General features: G+C 48.2%; 2 protein-coding genes across 2 annotated transcripts in view; one reads left to right on the top strand and one right to left on the bottom strand.

Annotated features, from left to right (window-relative positions):
- Glut4EF (Glucose transporter 4 enhancer factor) overlaps positions 1-16,418 on the top strand; it is a 117,051-nt gene extending 100,633 nt beyond the window's left edge. The window contains 5 exon segments of the mRNA XM_033376603.1: positions 8,704-8,795; positions 13,757-13,948; positions 14,024-15,295; positions 15,297-15,346; positions 15,349-16,418. Of these exon segments, the coding sequence (XP_033232494.1) occupies positions 8,704-8,795; positions 13,757-13,948; positions 14,024-15,295; positions 15,297-15,346; positions 15,349-15,488 (1,746 nt within the window). The 3' untranslated portion in view covers positions 15,489-16,418.
- Art4 (arginine methyltransferase 4) lies at positions 9,434-13,095 on the bottom strand. Its single transcript, XM_001357962.5, has 5 exons — positions 12,431-13,095; positions 12,028-12,362; positions 11,406-11,964; positions 10,942-11,352; positions 9,434-10,871 (listed from the first exon to the last, which is right to left on the bottom strand). The coding sequence occupies exons 1-5, from the start codon at positions 12,630-12,632 to the stop codon at positions 10,783-10,785; spliced, it is 1,596 nt and encodes a 531-aa protein (XP_001357999.1). The 5' UTR covers positions 12,633-13,095; the 3' UTR covers positions 9,434-10,782.
- Positions 16,419-16,747: the final 329 nt, after the last annotated feature.

The raw sequence follows: 16,747 nt of genomic DNA, 5'->3' as shown, positions 1-16,747 counted from the left end.
CTGAAGCCAAACAATGGCAGAAAGGGAGAGTAGAGAAAGGAGAGAGACTGAGGACACTTTCCCTGGCTTTTCCCTGGCTTTCCCCTGGCTGGCATCACGGAAAAGTCTTTCCGAATTGGGTCAACCGAGAAATTAAAAGGTTCCGCCGGAGACAAGCGAAAATGGGGGAGTGAAAATGTGGCAGAACAAAAGGAAAAGTTAAAAAAAAAAACCATCCACTTAAAGCTGGTCCCCGCTATCATTTGCAATTAGACGCGTTGACACTTGGCCAGTGCGAAGAAAAGTTCCCCAGAAAACTCAAAAAGGAAAGCCCCAGAAATTGTGTGGTTTGGTGGCAAGCAGCTGCTGCCTTGCCCCTCTCCATAGAGGGTGTATACGTGGGTGTGCAACGAATTGAATATTTAAATCCCACGCGCAAATCCGTGCAAAAGGGTTGCAAAGCCCCTACCCCTGCCACAGCCGCCTCTTTCTTTCTTGTGCCGCATATTTTATGCAAAGAAAATCGAATGGAAACAAAAAATGAAGCTTGTTGCAGGTTTTTTTGAAGTTTTTTCTCCTTTTCGAAATTGGTATTAAATTTGTTCAAAATGTTGCCCCTTCTTGTGGCCCGTTGTCTGCTTCGTGCCCCCCCCAATCGTATTTGCCTGAGTCTGAGTGCGTGCAGTGGAAAAAGAAAATGGAAAATGTTTCCCTGCCTCGGGGTCTCCTTCTGCCGCCTTTACTTTGTTTGTGTCTCTTTCTGGAGTTGGGTTTTTGGTTTCTCTGCTGTTGTTGTGCAACAAGCAATTTGCAATTGGATTTCGACTCTAAATCCAAAAACTCTCTGGCAAAAGCAGCAGCTGCTGGATCTGACAAAACTTTTGGATGGCCAACACACGATTTCATACACAGAGAGAGAGGAGATGATAGATGGCAGATGGCAGATAATACTTCTTTGTGTATACATAATCATCCTAATCTCTGGTTTATTGATTCAACGCACACTTGGCTTAGGGCCCAACGTGTTTTTGGGTTAGACAAACACACACACACGCAGAAAGTGTGCCAAGCCTTCAATTCGAAGGACTTTTCCGGGCACTTTATTAACAGCTCTTCTCCTCTGTGCCCCTCCTCCTTCGGATCTGCACAAATTTTCGCCTGCCATTTGCCTAAGCCCGTATTAACCCATTTTTTGCCCACTCTCCCTCTCTCTCTTTCGCTCTCTCTCGCTCTCTCTCTCTCAATGGAGAGAAGTTGGCTTACCTTTGTGGGGATTACGAGAGGCAGCGGTGCCCAATAGATAGACCTTCAACATGTTGCACATACAAACGTCGCGTCGTATATGAGTATGCTTCCATTTTCGGCGACACTCGAAAGCCGATTGCCGTCCTGTCTAATTTGCTGGCCATAAGCAGCTTACGGGCTACAACTTTCCTCGTCGCTCATTCTGGCCATATTAAAACGGCATTTTAAACACACCTCCCCCTCCCACCGCCCCATCGCCTGCTGCCACACAGGTGACTCTTGTCCTTCTGCAACATTTAGAACTTCTTTTTTTGGTAAATGACAACGACAACGACAACTTTTGAGTGGCGCATAATACCTGAAAAGTAATGTGACCCACACCGCCCCCCGCCTGTACACAGACATACCGCCCTTTGGGAAATGATAGACTCCGTCCGAATGCCATCCCATCCCAAGCCACCCCCCCAATCCCCAATCCCCATAGAGAAGCAGCTCTTGTCCCACAAGTTGATTATTTTTTTTTTTCCGTTCATTTTGTGTGTGCGCAGTTTTTCTGTCAGTTTTTCCTCCTTTCTGTTTGAAAATTATTAGATGGCCATTTTTCCCGGACGGCACGTGCCCCGCCCCGTATCAGGCATCAAGTTGCTGTCAGGGCCAGTTTATGAGGCGATTGCCTGCGAGGACCAAATTGAAAAGTGCCTCGAGAGAGACCCAAATGGTCTTCAAAATGTTGAAGAGTTTTTTTAGAAGGCCAGCGAAGCGGTGACTGTCTGGTCTGGAACCAACAAGCAGCTTAGATATTTTCCAATTTCTATCTTCGAAATGGAAATCGGGAAAAAACTAAGGCTTAACTCTGGTGAGCTGCAGCCTTTCATTACTCATCGAAGCAGCGTAGCATAAGCCTCAGATACATCAGATACATAGTGACAATGCACACACACACACACAGACACACACAGGGAACGACTTGCAGATGCATCTGTAGCTGTGCACATAATGGCATCGCATCTACGCTTGACCTGGTTTAGTTCTGCATCCATCCCCAACACGCTCCCCCTGCCGTCCACAGCATACATAAATTTGGCCAAGTACAGTTACTGCCATATGTATGCTCACACAGGACACAGGCCTTGGTGGGGCAACTGTTGTTGCCGCTTTTGTTTCGGAAGCGCTTCGCAATTGCAATTTCGCAAGGTCATCCAGGCGCAAAGTGATTTCTCTCCCTCTCTGTGGCACACTCTGCCACGCTCTCTCTCTCTCTCGCTATCAGCGGCAAGGGCTGTGTGACCCAGTTACTGGGACCCCTGGCATACAGCCTGCATTCTGGGTCACCATCGCCATCCCAAGCCGGCGGCAGGGGAAGGCGAAGGAGATGCAAACGCGAATGCGAATGCGGGTCAGGCGAGAGACAAGCAAATGGCCCCCAGTGAGAGCTAAAATGAAAATGGATGGGTTTACTGGCGGCTATCATTCCCATGTACCATCTACATATACATATATATATTTATGTACATCGTATATGGCGTCAGATGAAGGTACAGTCAGTCATGCACTATTGCTTCTTGTCCCTGTCCAGGGCTGTCCTTGTCACAGGGTCTGACATTTCGTTATAAGCCAATTACTTTTTAGGTTTAACGTCCAGTCCACCCCCGACGACCGCAACATGTGCGAGAGTCCGTCTTGATTAGGCGGCAAGAACAACCCATTCAAGCTCCATTTGGCAATTACCGCAGCAATAAAAGTCAACGGCAAGTGCAGCCAGCCACAAATTGTGCGGGGTATCAACACCCTGCCGCCCCGCCTATCGCCCCCGTTTACGTGTGTCAAATAATAATTCCGTTGTCCTGGGTCCTGCTTATCGGCCGGGGCCAAGTGAAAAAGGATTTTCACTGGCAGTGGGGCAAAATTTACATTTTACAATTTACGCAAATTTTTATGTCATAATTGGATTCTGTCCCGGGCATTGTGTTGTTTGGGCCAGGACTTGACTCTCCTGCTCCCCGGGAGAGGGGGAGATGTGACAATGGGCAGTGATAACGGAGCCTGGGGTTGGGAATGGCTGCTAGGGTTGAACTCTGGCTCAGCCTGCGGTGGCCATTAAGTTGGCCCAAAGGATGCTCGCCCTGCCTTGTTATTCGAGGCATTTTCACTGATAAGAGACTTTATGCCACCAAGGGGGGTGGGTGGTTGGTGCGGGCTGCTCTATGCTGTGGTAAATTGAGCGTGTCCGGATATTGTCGTCGCTTGCCATCAAATGCACACACACACATAAACAGGATCTCAAGGAGATTGACGGGGGGTATAAATATGTATGTATGTGCCACTCCAGCCTGCTGCAGGTGCCTCCCCTTTCGCCAATGTTTTTTAATAGTTTTCCCCCCGGTAGATTTATGGAGATTTATTTATTTATTCCCCTTTAAATTTAAGTGTTGCACACTTTTGGGCGGCTGCGGGTAAATGCATGGCCGTTGCCTGCTGCCCAGCCGACTTCCGTTTCCGTTTCTGTTCCATGTTCCAGTTCCCTGCTCCATGTGGCATCTTCCTTTATTTTATCTAATTTGCCATATACAAGTATTTATGGCCGCGCGAGTTTTGGCCACATGTTTTCTTCGCACCCAAAACAAATGAACACAAAAGTCGGTCTCCAGTTCGTTCACGAACTTTTCGCATAAATTTTATATACGAAACGTGTCAGCGTTTGTCTGTCGATGATGCTGGGGATGCTGGGGATGCTGGCAACCCCTTGAGTTGATTTTGGCCATGTCAGGCCCGAGTCTGGTATTGTACTTCTGTTCTGTCTGTTCAAAATATCAAAATCAACGCCATTGTCATACTCGGTATTTGTTGAATGAATGAGCACTCAACCTCAATTTCAGCTTCCATGGCATTCCACTTCCGCCCATTTCCTCGACTTTTCCCGCGGCAATGACAATTTCGCGTGTGTTTGTCACATCAGTTATGCATACGTGTGCGTCTGTGTGTGTGTGTGTGGGTGTTTGTGTGTGTGTGTCTACGTAGTTATATATTTATGACACTCTGTCACTGTCGGCCTCTGCTCTGCCGCTCTGTTCTGTTCTCCGTGCGTGCTTTTATTTAAACGCAATCAAATTAAGCACCCAACAAATTGGCTAGGCCGGGGCAGGGGCCGGGGAAGGGGAAGGGGCAGCCAGCAGTGTAATCAAATTTTCCAAATTTGTTTTAAAAAGGTGGAAATCAAATCCAGCAACTATCCAACATCCAACCCCAAAGCCAAGCCACAGAAAAACAACCCATTTGGCACCGCCAAGGCAACTCGTTACAAAAATAACATTTACCAAGCAAATTTACTGCGTTGTGTGCTGTGCTGTTCTCTGCTGTGCTGATGATGGAGAGATGATAAAGTAGCCGAAAATAATGTTGAAAGCTATTTGTGTCTCTCCGGTTGTGCCCTTATCCGATCTGACCCAATTTCGGCAGCCCTGACTCTTGCCTGAAGGCATGGCGATAAGACTTTAAAGCCAGACTCACACACATGCCACATGCAAATCGAAGTAAGTGGAGTCGCAACTCCAATTCGATTTGCGGCGGGTGTCTTCCAGCTCCTCAGCCAAAACCCCCCTTGCCAGAGTGACGGCCTGGCAATGCAAATTATAAAAATTGCCATGACGGGCTTAGCCAGCTTTAATGGGGCGTATAAAACGGGCAAGAAAGGGAGTTCTGCCCGCGGGGCGAAGCCATCATTTTCGTTGCCTACTTTTGTGCGCGGCTTGGGGCCCCCCGACATTAATGGCGTAAGAGGGGTGGAGGGGGGATTGGCGTTGAAACGTAAACGGCGCCGTGAGTGCAATTCGAGTTTGCCGAGTATTAAGCCCTATTAGGAGATTTTCGTAAGGGAAATGGCAAACCTTTTAAGATTTTTACCAAGCGTGAAGCGAAAAGAAAAAAATGAGGAAAAGACCAACCAAAGCCATCGTGGGTACTTTTCTTCCTGGCACATAATTTGGGGCATGCATGGCGAGAGAGTCGCCCCACAACGATACACATATTGTGTAGAAATTGTGCTATTTTCGGTCGCCTTTGGGGAGTCAATAATTTATGCTTCCGCTCCATTTTGCGTGCTGTCGGGGCGCAACCGCCCGTTATGTTGGGCTTCCAGTGACCCAATTTTTCTAACAGTAATAGCACAACAAACATGCTTCCAGACAGCCGGCGCTCTCTTCTGGCTCGCTCTTCGCGGGGCACACTGTTGCACGGCTCTCTTTGGCACGCTCTCTCTTACTTGTCTCGGGCTCTCTCTCTCTCTGGCCCTGTTAAGAGTGGCAAGTGACGTTTTCATGTGGCACGGACAGGGCCAGAGAGAGAGAGAGAGAGAGAGAGAGACAAAGACAGGGGCATGGCCAACCCCCAAACGTGTGGCATGTACATACATATAGCAGCCACTATATACAGTTGACCCAATTTCGGGCTTGTCCTTCCACAGCTGTTCTGATTTCGGTTTCGATTTCGGTTCGCATTTCCTTTTTTGTGTATTTTTGGCTCTGGCCCATTTTTCTCTGGGGTTTGGGGTTGTTTATGCTTCCGCCAAAGCCAAACCAGAACCAGAACCAGATACGGGAAAACTCCAAGACGAGCACAGCACCAGGCACTGAGTGAGTGAGAGAGAGAGGGAAACTCTTTTATTTATACATCGCACGTAGTCTACGTGGCGTGGGTGTGTGTGTGAGATGTGTGGGTGTTTAATGTTCCTTAGCGTTGGGGCTGTCAAGTAAATTTTCATTGAACATGAAGGCTGGAGATGATTGCATGGCAACGAAGGAAGGTCTGCAGATAACATCAGAATAATCAATTAGTGGGTTGTGGAAAGGGGAAAGCCAGATCTTATGAACTTTAATGATTGCGATCAATGCAGAGCCGCTGACTAGCTCTGAGACCTTTCCTTGGGAAAGCTTTCTTCCTGGTCTTAGACAAATATTCGCATAGCTTTTGCCTCCCACTCCCCAGTAAATACGTATCTACTTCCTTGGATTGAAGTATATATATAATGACAACTGGGATGCCTGGAACTGGCGCCAGACATGGCTAGGGGGTGGAAACCGGAGGCAAACCGGGAATGCCACTCACCCCACTTTCTCTTTGTACACCATTTTCCGTTTGACTTCAAACTGCCTTAAAGAAGATTCATGTTATTCCGCCCACTCACGTTGTGCGTATTTTTATGCTCCCAGACCCGGACCTGGACCCGGACCCGGACCCGGTCTCAGTCCCAGTTCTGTTTCTTGTCCCTGTCCCTGTCCCGCTGTGAGCCGCCAAATCAGGACATAGTGCGGTAGTCATTTTTGCTGTTTTGTGTTTGGGGATGGACCAGGGTGGAATTTTATTTCCCTGTCGCTGCCAGCTGGAGTTTTCTGCCGCCAAGCGACTAGAATGGTTTTCATTCATTAGGAAACGAGTGCTGCCCCCTGCGTCGACCGTCCCTCATTAGAGGGAGATAATTAACGTGCACCAATACACAGGCACGGGCGGAGACACAGGTGACAAGCAATAGACCAGAGACATAACTTAGGCTGCTTTAATTTACTTTTCGATTTGGCCAACTTGGCAGGTGGCAATAAAACCCAGCTATTGGGGCAGACGGGGCAGGGGAGGGTTTGGGAATTGATAGCTCCAGCCCTCCCCTCCCATACAAAATGATTTGAAACTCGTTCCGGCATTAATTGAATATAATTGAAACGCCAAGGCTGTCGAGCAGAATTTGAATATTACGTATACGCGGCGTTTGACAAATGCGAGCAAATTAAATTGCTGCCTGCCGCCGCTTATCAGCGGAAGAAGAAACCTGTTCGGAGGCGGAGGCAAGTGCAGAGGCAGTGCCAGTGCCAGTGGCAGTGGCAGCTTATTGGGAGGCAAGTCACGACCGAACTCCGAGCCGCTGCACAGCTGAAACAAACAGCAAACAGCAGAGCAGGAAATATGTACTTGGCCAACACACACATCTGGCACGGACGGCAACAATTGTGCGACTGTTATGTGGCGTCTGCTATATGTGTGTGTGTGTGTGTTATTTATGTGGCAGGATATGCCCAGCATCCTGCCACGGCCGCTCTGTAGGCTGGCCGCAAACGAATTATGGTGGCCCACTAATTGCGCCAAGTTAAAACGAAAAGTGTGTAGAACTGTGAATGCCTAGCCCCCACATCCCCCAAGCTCTATCCACACTCTCTACTCTCAGGCAGTTAATGTTGTGGCACACACACACACACACACCCCATACCCGTAGATGAGATGAGTGGCAACCACGTGCGTCTACAATTTACGGCGTTTAAGTAGCGCAAGTTATTTATGTTTATGATTAAAACGTTGCGGTTCGCAGCATTCATACCCTCCCTTGCCACACACACTCCCCTCCACTCTGTTGGGCTGCTCTGCTTGTTGCCAGGATGCTACAGCAGGAAAATGCCTCCTTTAAAGCGGAGGCATCATCTATGCCAGCCCTGGCCACCATTGTTCCGGAAGTTCGGGAGAACTTGTAAACAAATCGTTAATCATTTGGCCAGTACAAGGCCAGGACAGAGCCGAGCCGAAAACTCGATTTTTCAATTTGTTCAGCACTCGCACAAGGACATCCGAACTACAACAAGGACGCAATCAGTTGTTGGCAGTGCCCATGCCCCCAAAACATAAGCCAGCAGCATAAAGTGGGTCAACAGCGATGCTGCTGCCGCTGCCACTGCCTCTGCCGCTGCCACTGCCACTGCTGCTGCTGCTATCCTAACCTTCATCATAAAGCGCAGCATAAATGCAGGCGCATAAAAAGTTGAAAGGCAAAGAGGAAAAGCGTGTCAAGGCGAGTGGCAAGCGGCAAGCGAAGCAAAAAGCAACCACAAGGTGACCCAGTAAATAAGCGTCGAGTCGAGCGGAGGGGCAATGCAATTGGGCCACTCGCTTCGGCAAGGACGCGGCCCGGGACCAAGACCGGACCCCGGGCCCGTTATCAGTGCAGCCGAGAGCGGCAGACAGCAGCAGGCGGCAGGCGGCACGCTCGTTCGTGCGGCATCGTTTGCTGTTCGTGCGCCAGGTCCTGGCAGCCAGGCAGAGGCACTCAGCCAGTTGCATTGTCCGCACCCACACAGTCGCATTTGGCACCGGGCCGGCACCGGTTGATAAAACGCTCCAGCTCCTGCTGCTGCTCCTGCTGCTGCTGCTCTCGTGTACTCCGTCTCCTCCTTGTGCAACATGAACACGCTGGCGCTCAACTATTACGTGGAGCGTAGTGAATACGAGAGCTTTGGCGGCGGTGAAGAGGCCAGTCCGGAGGCCAGCCACTGCTCCTCGCGCTCCTCCACGCCGATCACAGCCATCGGTCATCCGTATATCCGTCAAGTACGCTAAGCCCCCCATCCCATACCATCCTATCCCATACCTCCCGCTCCTCCCACATGCCATGCATCAATCATTATCGAGTGTCACTAATCAATGGCGTTCTCTCTTCTTTTCTTGCAGTCCCGAAAGTTCCGCTGTACCTATCCACGCTGTCGCTTCGTGGAGCACGAGGAATCGAAAATCAAACGTCACATTAGCATCAAACATTTGAAGTAAGTAGATTCCATACAAGAAAAGAAATTCCATTGTATCCATCAGAGTGGGTGGGTGGTTGGCTTTCGAGAGTCCTTGGCAGCCCAAGTGGTGGACAGAGCAACACACAGAAAGAGCAGCAAGTGGATTGGGCCTTGACTTAGCCACCCCCCACAAAAAGAAAAGCAATGCGGCGGCGGGGCTGGTGCTCGTACAGTGGGACCAGCCTCAGGCGACCTTCTGTAATCGTTCCCCAAAGTGCACTTTATCGAGTTCCGTTCCGTTTCACTGTGGCACAGGGCGGGGGGGTGCGGGTGCGGGTGCTGGCACTCGAAAGTAGAGCACTTGTACATAGGCAAGCGGGTCAAACGTGTATGTGTACGCCCCCACAGACAGCCAGATTACTGTGCGCACTTGCACCTGCAGCCAGCAGCGAGTGGGGGCCCGTCCGCGACTGCGCTGCACTTTTTGGGGCCAAGGTCCCACATAGAAGCAGAAGCAGCCCGCTCCCACAGCCACACACTCAATCCGACTCTGAGCTTTGACACTTGTAAATCTTGTTTCCTATATAAAGGCAGCACCAGCAGCAGTCCGATGTGGTGGGGTGTGGGCGGCAAAGCATACAAATAATTTAAAAATAAAAGACAGTTTTTGGGGATTTGTTTTTCGCTGCTTTTGCATTGACATTGTTGTTCTCTCTTTTTCTGCATAGTAATATATGCGATATATGTATAATATATAATTAGTTGTATGGGTTTACATTTCTTGTATGCAGTATTGTATGGGTGTTGTTGTTGGTGGTGTGATTTGTTGGTATTGGAACCGCTCGACTACGCTATAAAGTACAGTACAGTACAGTACACAAATGAGATGCACATCTGCCACATGCGAGAATGTATGTATGTATGTGGGTGTTTATGTATAGCTAGTATGTATGCTGTAGGCTACGTGTATATATGTATATCTCTAGGTATAGTATATGTATGTCTTCTATATAATGCCAACTATTCGCTTGGCAGGCTGGCAGCGTTTAAGGATCATCTATGATACTAGGACCGGGGGGCTACTACACGAACTCAAAGCCAGAACATATTTAGGTATAGAATCGAATCGAATGGAATCACACAATCGAATTCATTCATATTTATAAGCATAATCATAATCATAATCATACATGTATAATCTCTAGGCGCGAATTCAGTTATAAATAAAAGTGCTGTGGGCTTGCCTTGCCTTATCCACTAAATCCTATGAGCAATTTCTTATAATTTCACAAAACTAAAATATAATCGATCGCTTTTACAAAAACACAGAATTGAAACTAGCTTGGAGGTACGCACAATACAATACATAATATAATCTAATATAACACACAATAGATACAAATACAATCTGAATATGTTTTATGGTTTGTTCAAAGCTTTCTCGGCAAAACAAAAAGACTGCGATTACTGCAATCGGAAATTGGCATTAACTAAGAATCCTGAATCATGAATTATCATCTGCAATCATCTGCACACGCTGGTTAAATATCGTTATTACATTTTACATACGGTTAAAAACACTAAATACTATCGGCTAAAATTAGCTTATGTTTATTGAATATGCTGCGTGTTCTAAACAACTACTTTTAGTCTGCCTTGGTTTCTTGATTGTTTGTTTGTTGTGTTTGCCGTTCGCTGGGCTTCCCCTTTTCGATTCATCCGATCGTTTTTAAAGTACATGGAAGAACAAATATCCAAAACAGTTTGCAGGCGCATAAAATAAGAAATAGTACTGGAAGGAGCAAGGAGGGATAGGCATACGATGGAAAGGGTGCTAAAATTTCAAGAGTATACAAATATAATTTACACTTTTCTTCAATAAATAAACCTAACCATAAAAGAATTATAACAAAACAAAAAAACCTGATAGAAACAGTAGGATCTCGATAGCGATCGGTTAAATAATAGAAAGGACTTATAGCAAGGAGCATCCCCAGCATGTTGCAATTTTCGAACGGTCGAACTAGTGCGGATGCATGAGTCCGTGGGTAATGTCCATGCTCCCATCACCGATGCCATTGACACCAAGACCGCCATTTAGCATGCTAGAAGCTGAAGGGGAAAAAACACACAATTCGATTAGTAAAAGGTTTTCGACTCCTATAGAAAGGTGTGTCCTTACAATTCCGAGAGCCCTGCGTGTCGACCTGCGTCCAGTATTGTTCCGACGGGCTCTGCGTACTAGTCCCCGGCGGCGCCTGGACCGGCGCCCCCGTGTACCGAAAATACGGATTCTTAAGATCCAAAGTGTTGCTCGATGATATCAACGTGCCCTCGATATGCAGATCGATGGTGACATCGTACGACTGCCGCCGATTGGCCTCCAGCAGCACCCGTCCGGTCAGCGTCTGGCCCTGTTTGATGAAGATGGGCATGGGCAGCAGGCATCGCACCTGGTACCAGTGCGTCAATGGAGCCGTGGGTGAGGTGGAGAGCCAGACGTTCTGGCTGCTGCCACTGAACTCAACGTCGAACCAGAACGCCAACCCATGGCAGATGCCAGTTTGGAGTATTTGGAATTCCAAGGGGATATCTAAACAAAGCGGAAATAGTTACGATTTCTAAATAGTAGGTAGAAAAGCGTACCAATGAGATGCAGATCGTCCTCCTTGTCATTGAGGAAATCGCACACATGCCTCACTGACTTTGCCATGCAGATCCGTATGTCGAAGGTGTCCACAATCGGCTGGCGGAAGTACTCCTTCATGCCCTCCTTGTGCAGGGTGGTGAGGTCGACGCCATGGAAGGCCGACTGGTACCAGAAGTTGGCCTTGTTGTACTGTTCCGAGTAGAGCGACTCGTCAGAGAAGGGCGCAATGTGTAGGTCCCCGTGTGTGGGATACATTTTGCCATTGGGCTTGAGCCACTTCCTCGCATGCAGGTAGGTCTCCAGCATGCGTTCGTTGTAGAGCATATAGCCCATGGGCTCAGATATGATGACATCCACTTTCTCGGGCAATTCGATCTCCTCGATCTTGCCGGGTATCACAGAGATCTTGTGCTGCACGTTGTTCGATTCGACCAATTGCTGGGCATACTGGGCCATGTTGGAAGCCTCAATGGCATACACCTTGGCCGCACCAGCCTGCACGGCAAAGAAAGACAGAATACCAGAGCCAGCCCCTACATCCAGTACGATTTTATCCTGCAAAAAAGCGAAAGAGTTAGCGATTTATCGCCGACATGCGCTGTGTGGGAATCTGGTTACTTGAAAGTCGACTGCATTTCCCAGAATGGCCCTTTGGTACGTGCTCGTCCTCACATAGTCCTGCATCATGTTCTGCTGCTGGCTCAGATAGCCGTAGAACTGAAAATACTGCGATGCGGAAGACTCCTCGGTGCGCTGCGAAAACACAGACTTGGGCCGCAGATGTTTCACATTCTCCACCACCTTGCGGAAGAGCTGCTGGTCCTGGTCGCTGGCAAACCTCAGCACCAGGTTATCCGACTCCAGGGTGACTGCATAGCTCCTCCGGCCCATCTGGGCCGCGTCCGTGTCCGCCGCTATCATGTACTCCTTGAGCACATGCTCCCGGTCAGCGTCTTAAATGAGAGATGTCGGATCAGGGGGTCAGAGAGATAATGGTGGGCAGGGGCTGATGCCAATTTACCCAACACTATCCGCAGCACTATCCCCTGGGAGTCGTAGCTGCAGAGCAGCGTGCAGCTGCCCTTGTATTTGTTAGTGAACTCGAGCTTCTGCTCGTCAGCGATGGCGCTAATTACAACGCCGCTAAACTGGCAGTTACTGAGCGGGCAGAGGGCGGCGGCGGCGGAGAACTTCTGGTGCTCCTCAGGTCGTGGAGTGGACATGCTGGCGGCTGTAGACTGTAGAAGTGCTGGCGGCGCGTAGGAAAAAGGGTGATCACAATGGTTTCTCGCTTGTTAATTGACAATGTAGGCCGTAATACACGAATATACACACACACACACACACACAAGCAACCACAAACACACGCACACAGGCAGACAAGGAACAGACGACGCGCAAAAAATTTTTTTCTTTCGTTCGACGGCAGCGGCGGCGGCTGGCGACGAGTGCAAAATTTTCCACAACAAAAGTGCGATGCTTTGTGGCTAGCTGTCGGCTGGCAGCTGAGGAAACACGCGCGTTGGCTGGCGGACAATGAGTAATGCACGTTCTGGCGCGTTCTGGGCTGCGTCTGTTGCAAAATCGATCACTTTTTGTTGATTTCGTATTGATTTCACACGGAACGTGCGTTTTTTTTGCAAAAAGTGGCGCTCAGTGTGACCGTGTGTTCATCGTTAAAATATACCGTCCGACCCTCAAATATACCGAAATATACCATATCATTTTAAAAATATGCCGTAAATATACTGACGAATTTTACATATTCCTCGTTTTTGATATTCCGTGTAATATTACTAGCTATATGGAACATTTAGCCACGCCCACATAATTTTATCTGATTAGTGAATCTATTTTCTAACTGACTGGCATATTTTAAATACTTGCTTTTATTGCAGTTTGCGTAAAACGAGCTTTTAGCGAAAATGGTCAAACAAAAAACGAAAGAGGATAGTCGTTCTTATTGTTCAATTTTGATATTCCGTTGAATAATTCTGGCTAACTAAAATCTTAAGTTCTGCCCACATATTTTTAGGCCGTTGATGAGTAAATTTTCTTCAAGATAGGCTAGTTTTTAGTCGTTGCTTTTATTGTATTTTGGCTAAAACAAGACATAAACAAATAGTTCAACAAAAATAACAGTTGCAATGCTGCTAGTATTTGAAGACATGATGCGTGTATAGGCCTTTGTATACCCTATCTCGTTAATTTAATATGAAGATATGAAGATGAAACGTAATTAATAAAGACCTTCTCTCAAATTGATATTCATTGGCTTTCATTCAATGAAACGGTCGTAAATAAGACCCAATATTTATTTCGATGTTTTCTGGTTGACTTTTTGCAGCAGGCGCTCCGGGGACGATGAGGATTCGTGCAGCGAGCACGAGGAGGAATTCTACTACACAGAAGACGACGACGATGATGAGTTGGTCAAAGCTCCTAGTCTAGCCTCGGAACCCACGCTCAGCCACCGGGACATGGCACGTCCTCCGCACGAGGATCCCGAATACCAAAAACAGATTGTCGGGAACTTCAAGTGAGTGAACGCTTGGGCAGAATGTGAATATTGGTGACTATAATGGTTATTTCACATTCCCCATTCCCCATACAGGCAAGGACGTGCTTTGCATAACTACAACCACCTAACGCAGCAGCAGGCGTCGCCACATCACAACGGCGGCGGACGGGGTGGCATGCACCACATAGGCAGCAGCATCCCGAGCAACCAGCAGCAGCAGCTGCAGAACAACAACACCAGCTGCACGCCGACATCGCATCTGGCCCACCACAACTACACTTGGCCATCCAGCAGCCCCCCGGGAGCTGCGATCGGGACGACGACCCTGTCATCGCCGGTCTCCACGCTGAACAAGCACGCTCGCACATCGTCTTCTCGTCCGTCCCACTCGGTAGCGCCATATCCATCACCGACGTTCGTCCAGAACCAACAACAGAACCAGCAACAGCAACAGCACCAGCACCAGCACAGTTCTTCTTCGAGCAACAGTAGCCCGGTCATCCACTGCAACAGCAGTGCCAACAATATGCTGCAGCAGCTGTCGCAACAGAACGTGACGGTGACGGCGCACGCGCACCACAGCCAGCAGGTGCAGCACCACCTGTCCAGTGTGACAATTACGCCAAACTATCATCCGACCCAACAGCAGCAGCCGCCGCATCAGGATCAGCCACATGTGCGCGGCCAGCAGCAACAATCAACTGCCAGCAACTTGGTTGCAAACAACAACCATAACAACCACAACAACAGCATGCCTCTGCAGCACGTGGCCGTGGCCGTGCAACAGTCTGTGGGCGTGACCAAGCACACGCCCAACTCCCCCAACCGTCGTACGCGGGGCGAGAACAAGAAGTGCCGCAAGGTGTACGGCATGGAGAAGCGCGACCAGTGGTGCACTCAGTGCCGGTGGAAGAAGGCTTGCAGCCGCTTCGGCGACTGAAAGCGGCAGAAGTCGTCGACGGAGGCGGCAAACCACGCGTCGGCGTATCTGTCCAAGGCAGCAACAACATCCGCAATCACAACCACATCCACAGCAACAAATTCAACAACAACAGCAACCACCACCACAGCAGCAGCAGCAAAGATGACAACTACGATCGTGAGACTGGCCGCCGAAGTAGCTGCCGGCAAGCAGCTGCCCGCCGCCCTCACAATCAAAACGAATCGGCGTTACGGGGGACAAGCCCAAAACCAGAACCAGAACACGAACCGCCACCAGAGCCACCACCACCACCCGTACGGAGTGACGGCCAACAGCAACACGATCTGCAACAGACCAGTGCGCATCCGCAGTGTGGCCACCTCGGTGATAGTGGCCCCCATATCGTCAACGCCAACGTCAACGCCAAACCCCACCAATGCTGATGGAGTAGGACGAGGAGCAGGAGGAACAGGAGGAGGATCAGCAGGAGAAAGTGGTTCAGAGGCCGACAGCGAGGAGCAGGTGGCCGCTGCCAATGGTCTGCTGGCCTGGAGCCGAGCAGCTGCCAGCCAGCAGCAGCAGCAGCAGCATCAGCCACAGGTGCACCACCAGCAGCCCGTGCTCATGCAGGGCTAGGGCGATGCCCCCCTTATCCATCGCTGATCTTGCTGGAGAATCCTCCGCCCTCAGTTGTAGATGATTGTTGTTGCCTGCCACGACATGCGGAGGCTGGAGCGAGCGCTGAAGCAAAAAAGCAAATGAAAAATGGTCTCTTCTTACATAATTTTTACTCTGCATGGTAAATGCACCTTAACACGTAACGGTATCTCTTTTGTTGTTGTGCTGGTGTTGCCAACTGCCGTGCAAATGTTGTTGCAGACATTTGTGCCCCGGGCAACATTTGCAATCTACAATAATCTAATTATTATTATTATTATCATTATTATTACGGATTATTACTATTGCTAAGCGTAACTATACATACAAACATATACCATACATATTTATTTCTAAAAATGACTTTGTTAATTCTTATGTTAGACACAAAAAACAAAACAAAACCAAGCGGTAGACGGTAGATGGCAGAAAACGACGGACCCAAAACCGTTCGACTTTTATATACAACAAAACACAAAAACCATATGAATGTGTGTATGCCTAGATGTTGTACTACATTGAACATTACAAACAAAAAAAATGCAAAAGAAAAAACAACAAAAAATGGAAGAACACAACACAAACAAACAACAACAACAACCAAGAAAGAGGAAAAGAACGAAAGAGAGTAACAAACAAACAAACAACAATATTTAAAGCAAATATACATTTGATTTTTTAGTTTTAAGAAATCTAGTAAATTTTTTTCTAGTATTAAGTGCAATTTCTGTTCTACTTCTTGCTCTAAAAAGAAAAACCAACTCAAACAAACAAACAAACAAATCAAAATGGAACTATAAAGCAGAATATTCAAAACGAAAATGAGAAAAACCTAAAGATATGCATATTACGAGTAAATATTCAAGGCGTTGCATCTACGACACACTACTACATTGTATAGGCATTAAAGCAACAACAAATAGTTAAATTCTTTGCATAACCATATGTGGAATGGAAATCAATCCAAGAAAACCGTTTAAGCAATTCGTACGTGTGTTTTACGCTAAGAGTTAAGTATTAATCAAATTCATGCAAACAGCGGCAATAGTTAAACACACCAGCTAAAAATATTCTAGTTAGTTAAGCACCCACCACCCGCAGTCGACACACGCCCGCGCCCGCGCCCCCACACCCACACCCACACCCACACCCACACCCACACCCACTGAAACTTCTATAGAACAATTGCCCCGAAACCAAAACCCAAAACCCAAAACCGAACCCGATCCAAAACACAG

The sequence above is a fragment of the Drosophila pseudoobscura genome, chromosome 2, assembly GCF_009870125.1.
Source record: "Drosophila pseudoobscura strain MV-25-SWS-2005 chromosome 2, UCI_Dpse_MV25, whole genome shotgun sequence".
NCBI classification, from domain to species: Eukaryota; Metazoa; Arthropoda; class Insecta; order Diptera; family Drosophilidae; genus Drosophila; species Drosophila pseudoobscura.
The sequence above is the reverse complement of the archived record's forward strand: the minus strand, read 5'-3'. Positions and strand labels throughout refer to the sequence as shown.

Bases quoted from the DNA above. Each gene is read 5' to 3' on its own strand.
- Art4 (XM_001357962.5), bottom strand. From the start codon at position 12,632: ATGTCCACTCCACGACCTGAGGAGCACCAGAAGTTCTCCGCCGCCGCC. The intron at 11,353-11,405 runs GTACGCTTTTCT...CGCTTTGTTTAG, and splicing joins GGACGATCTGCATCTCATTG to ATATCCCCTTGGAATTCCAA. The intron at 10,872-10,941 runs GTAAGGACACAC...TTTCCCCTTCAG, and splicing joins CACGCAGGGCTCTCGGAATT to CTTCTAGCATGCTAAATGGC.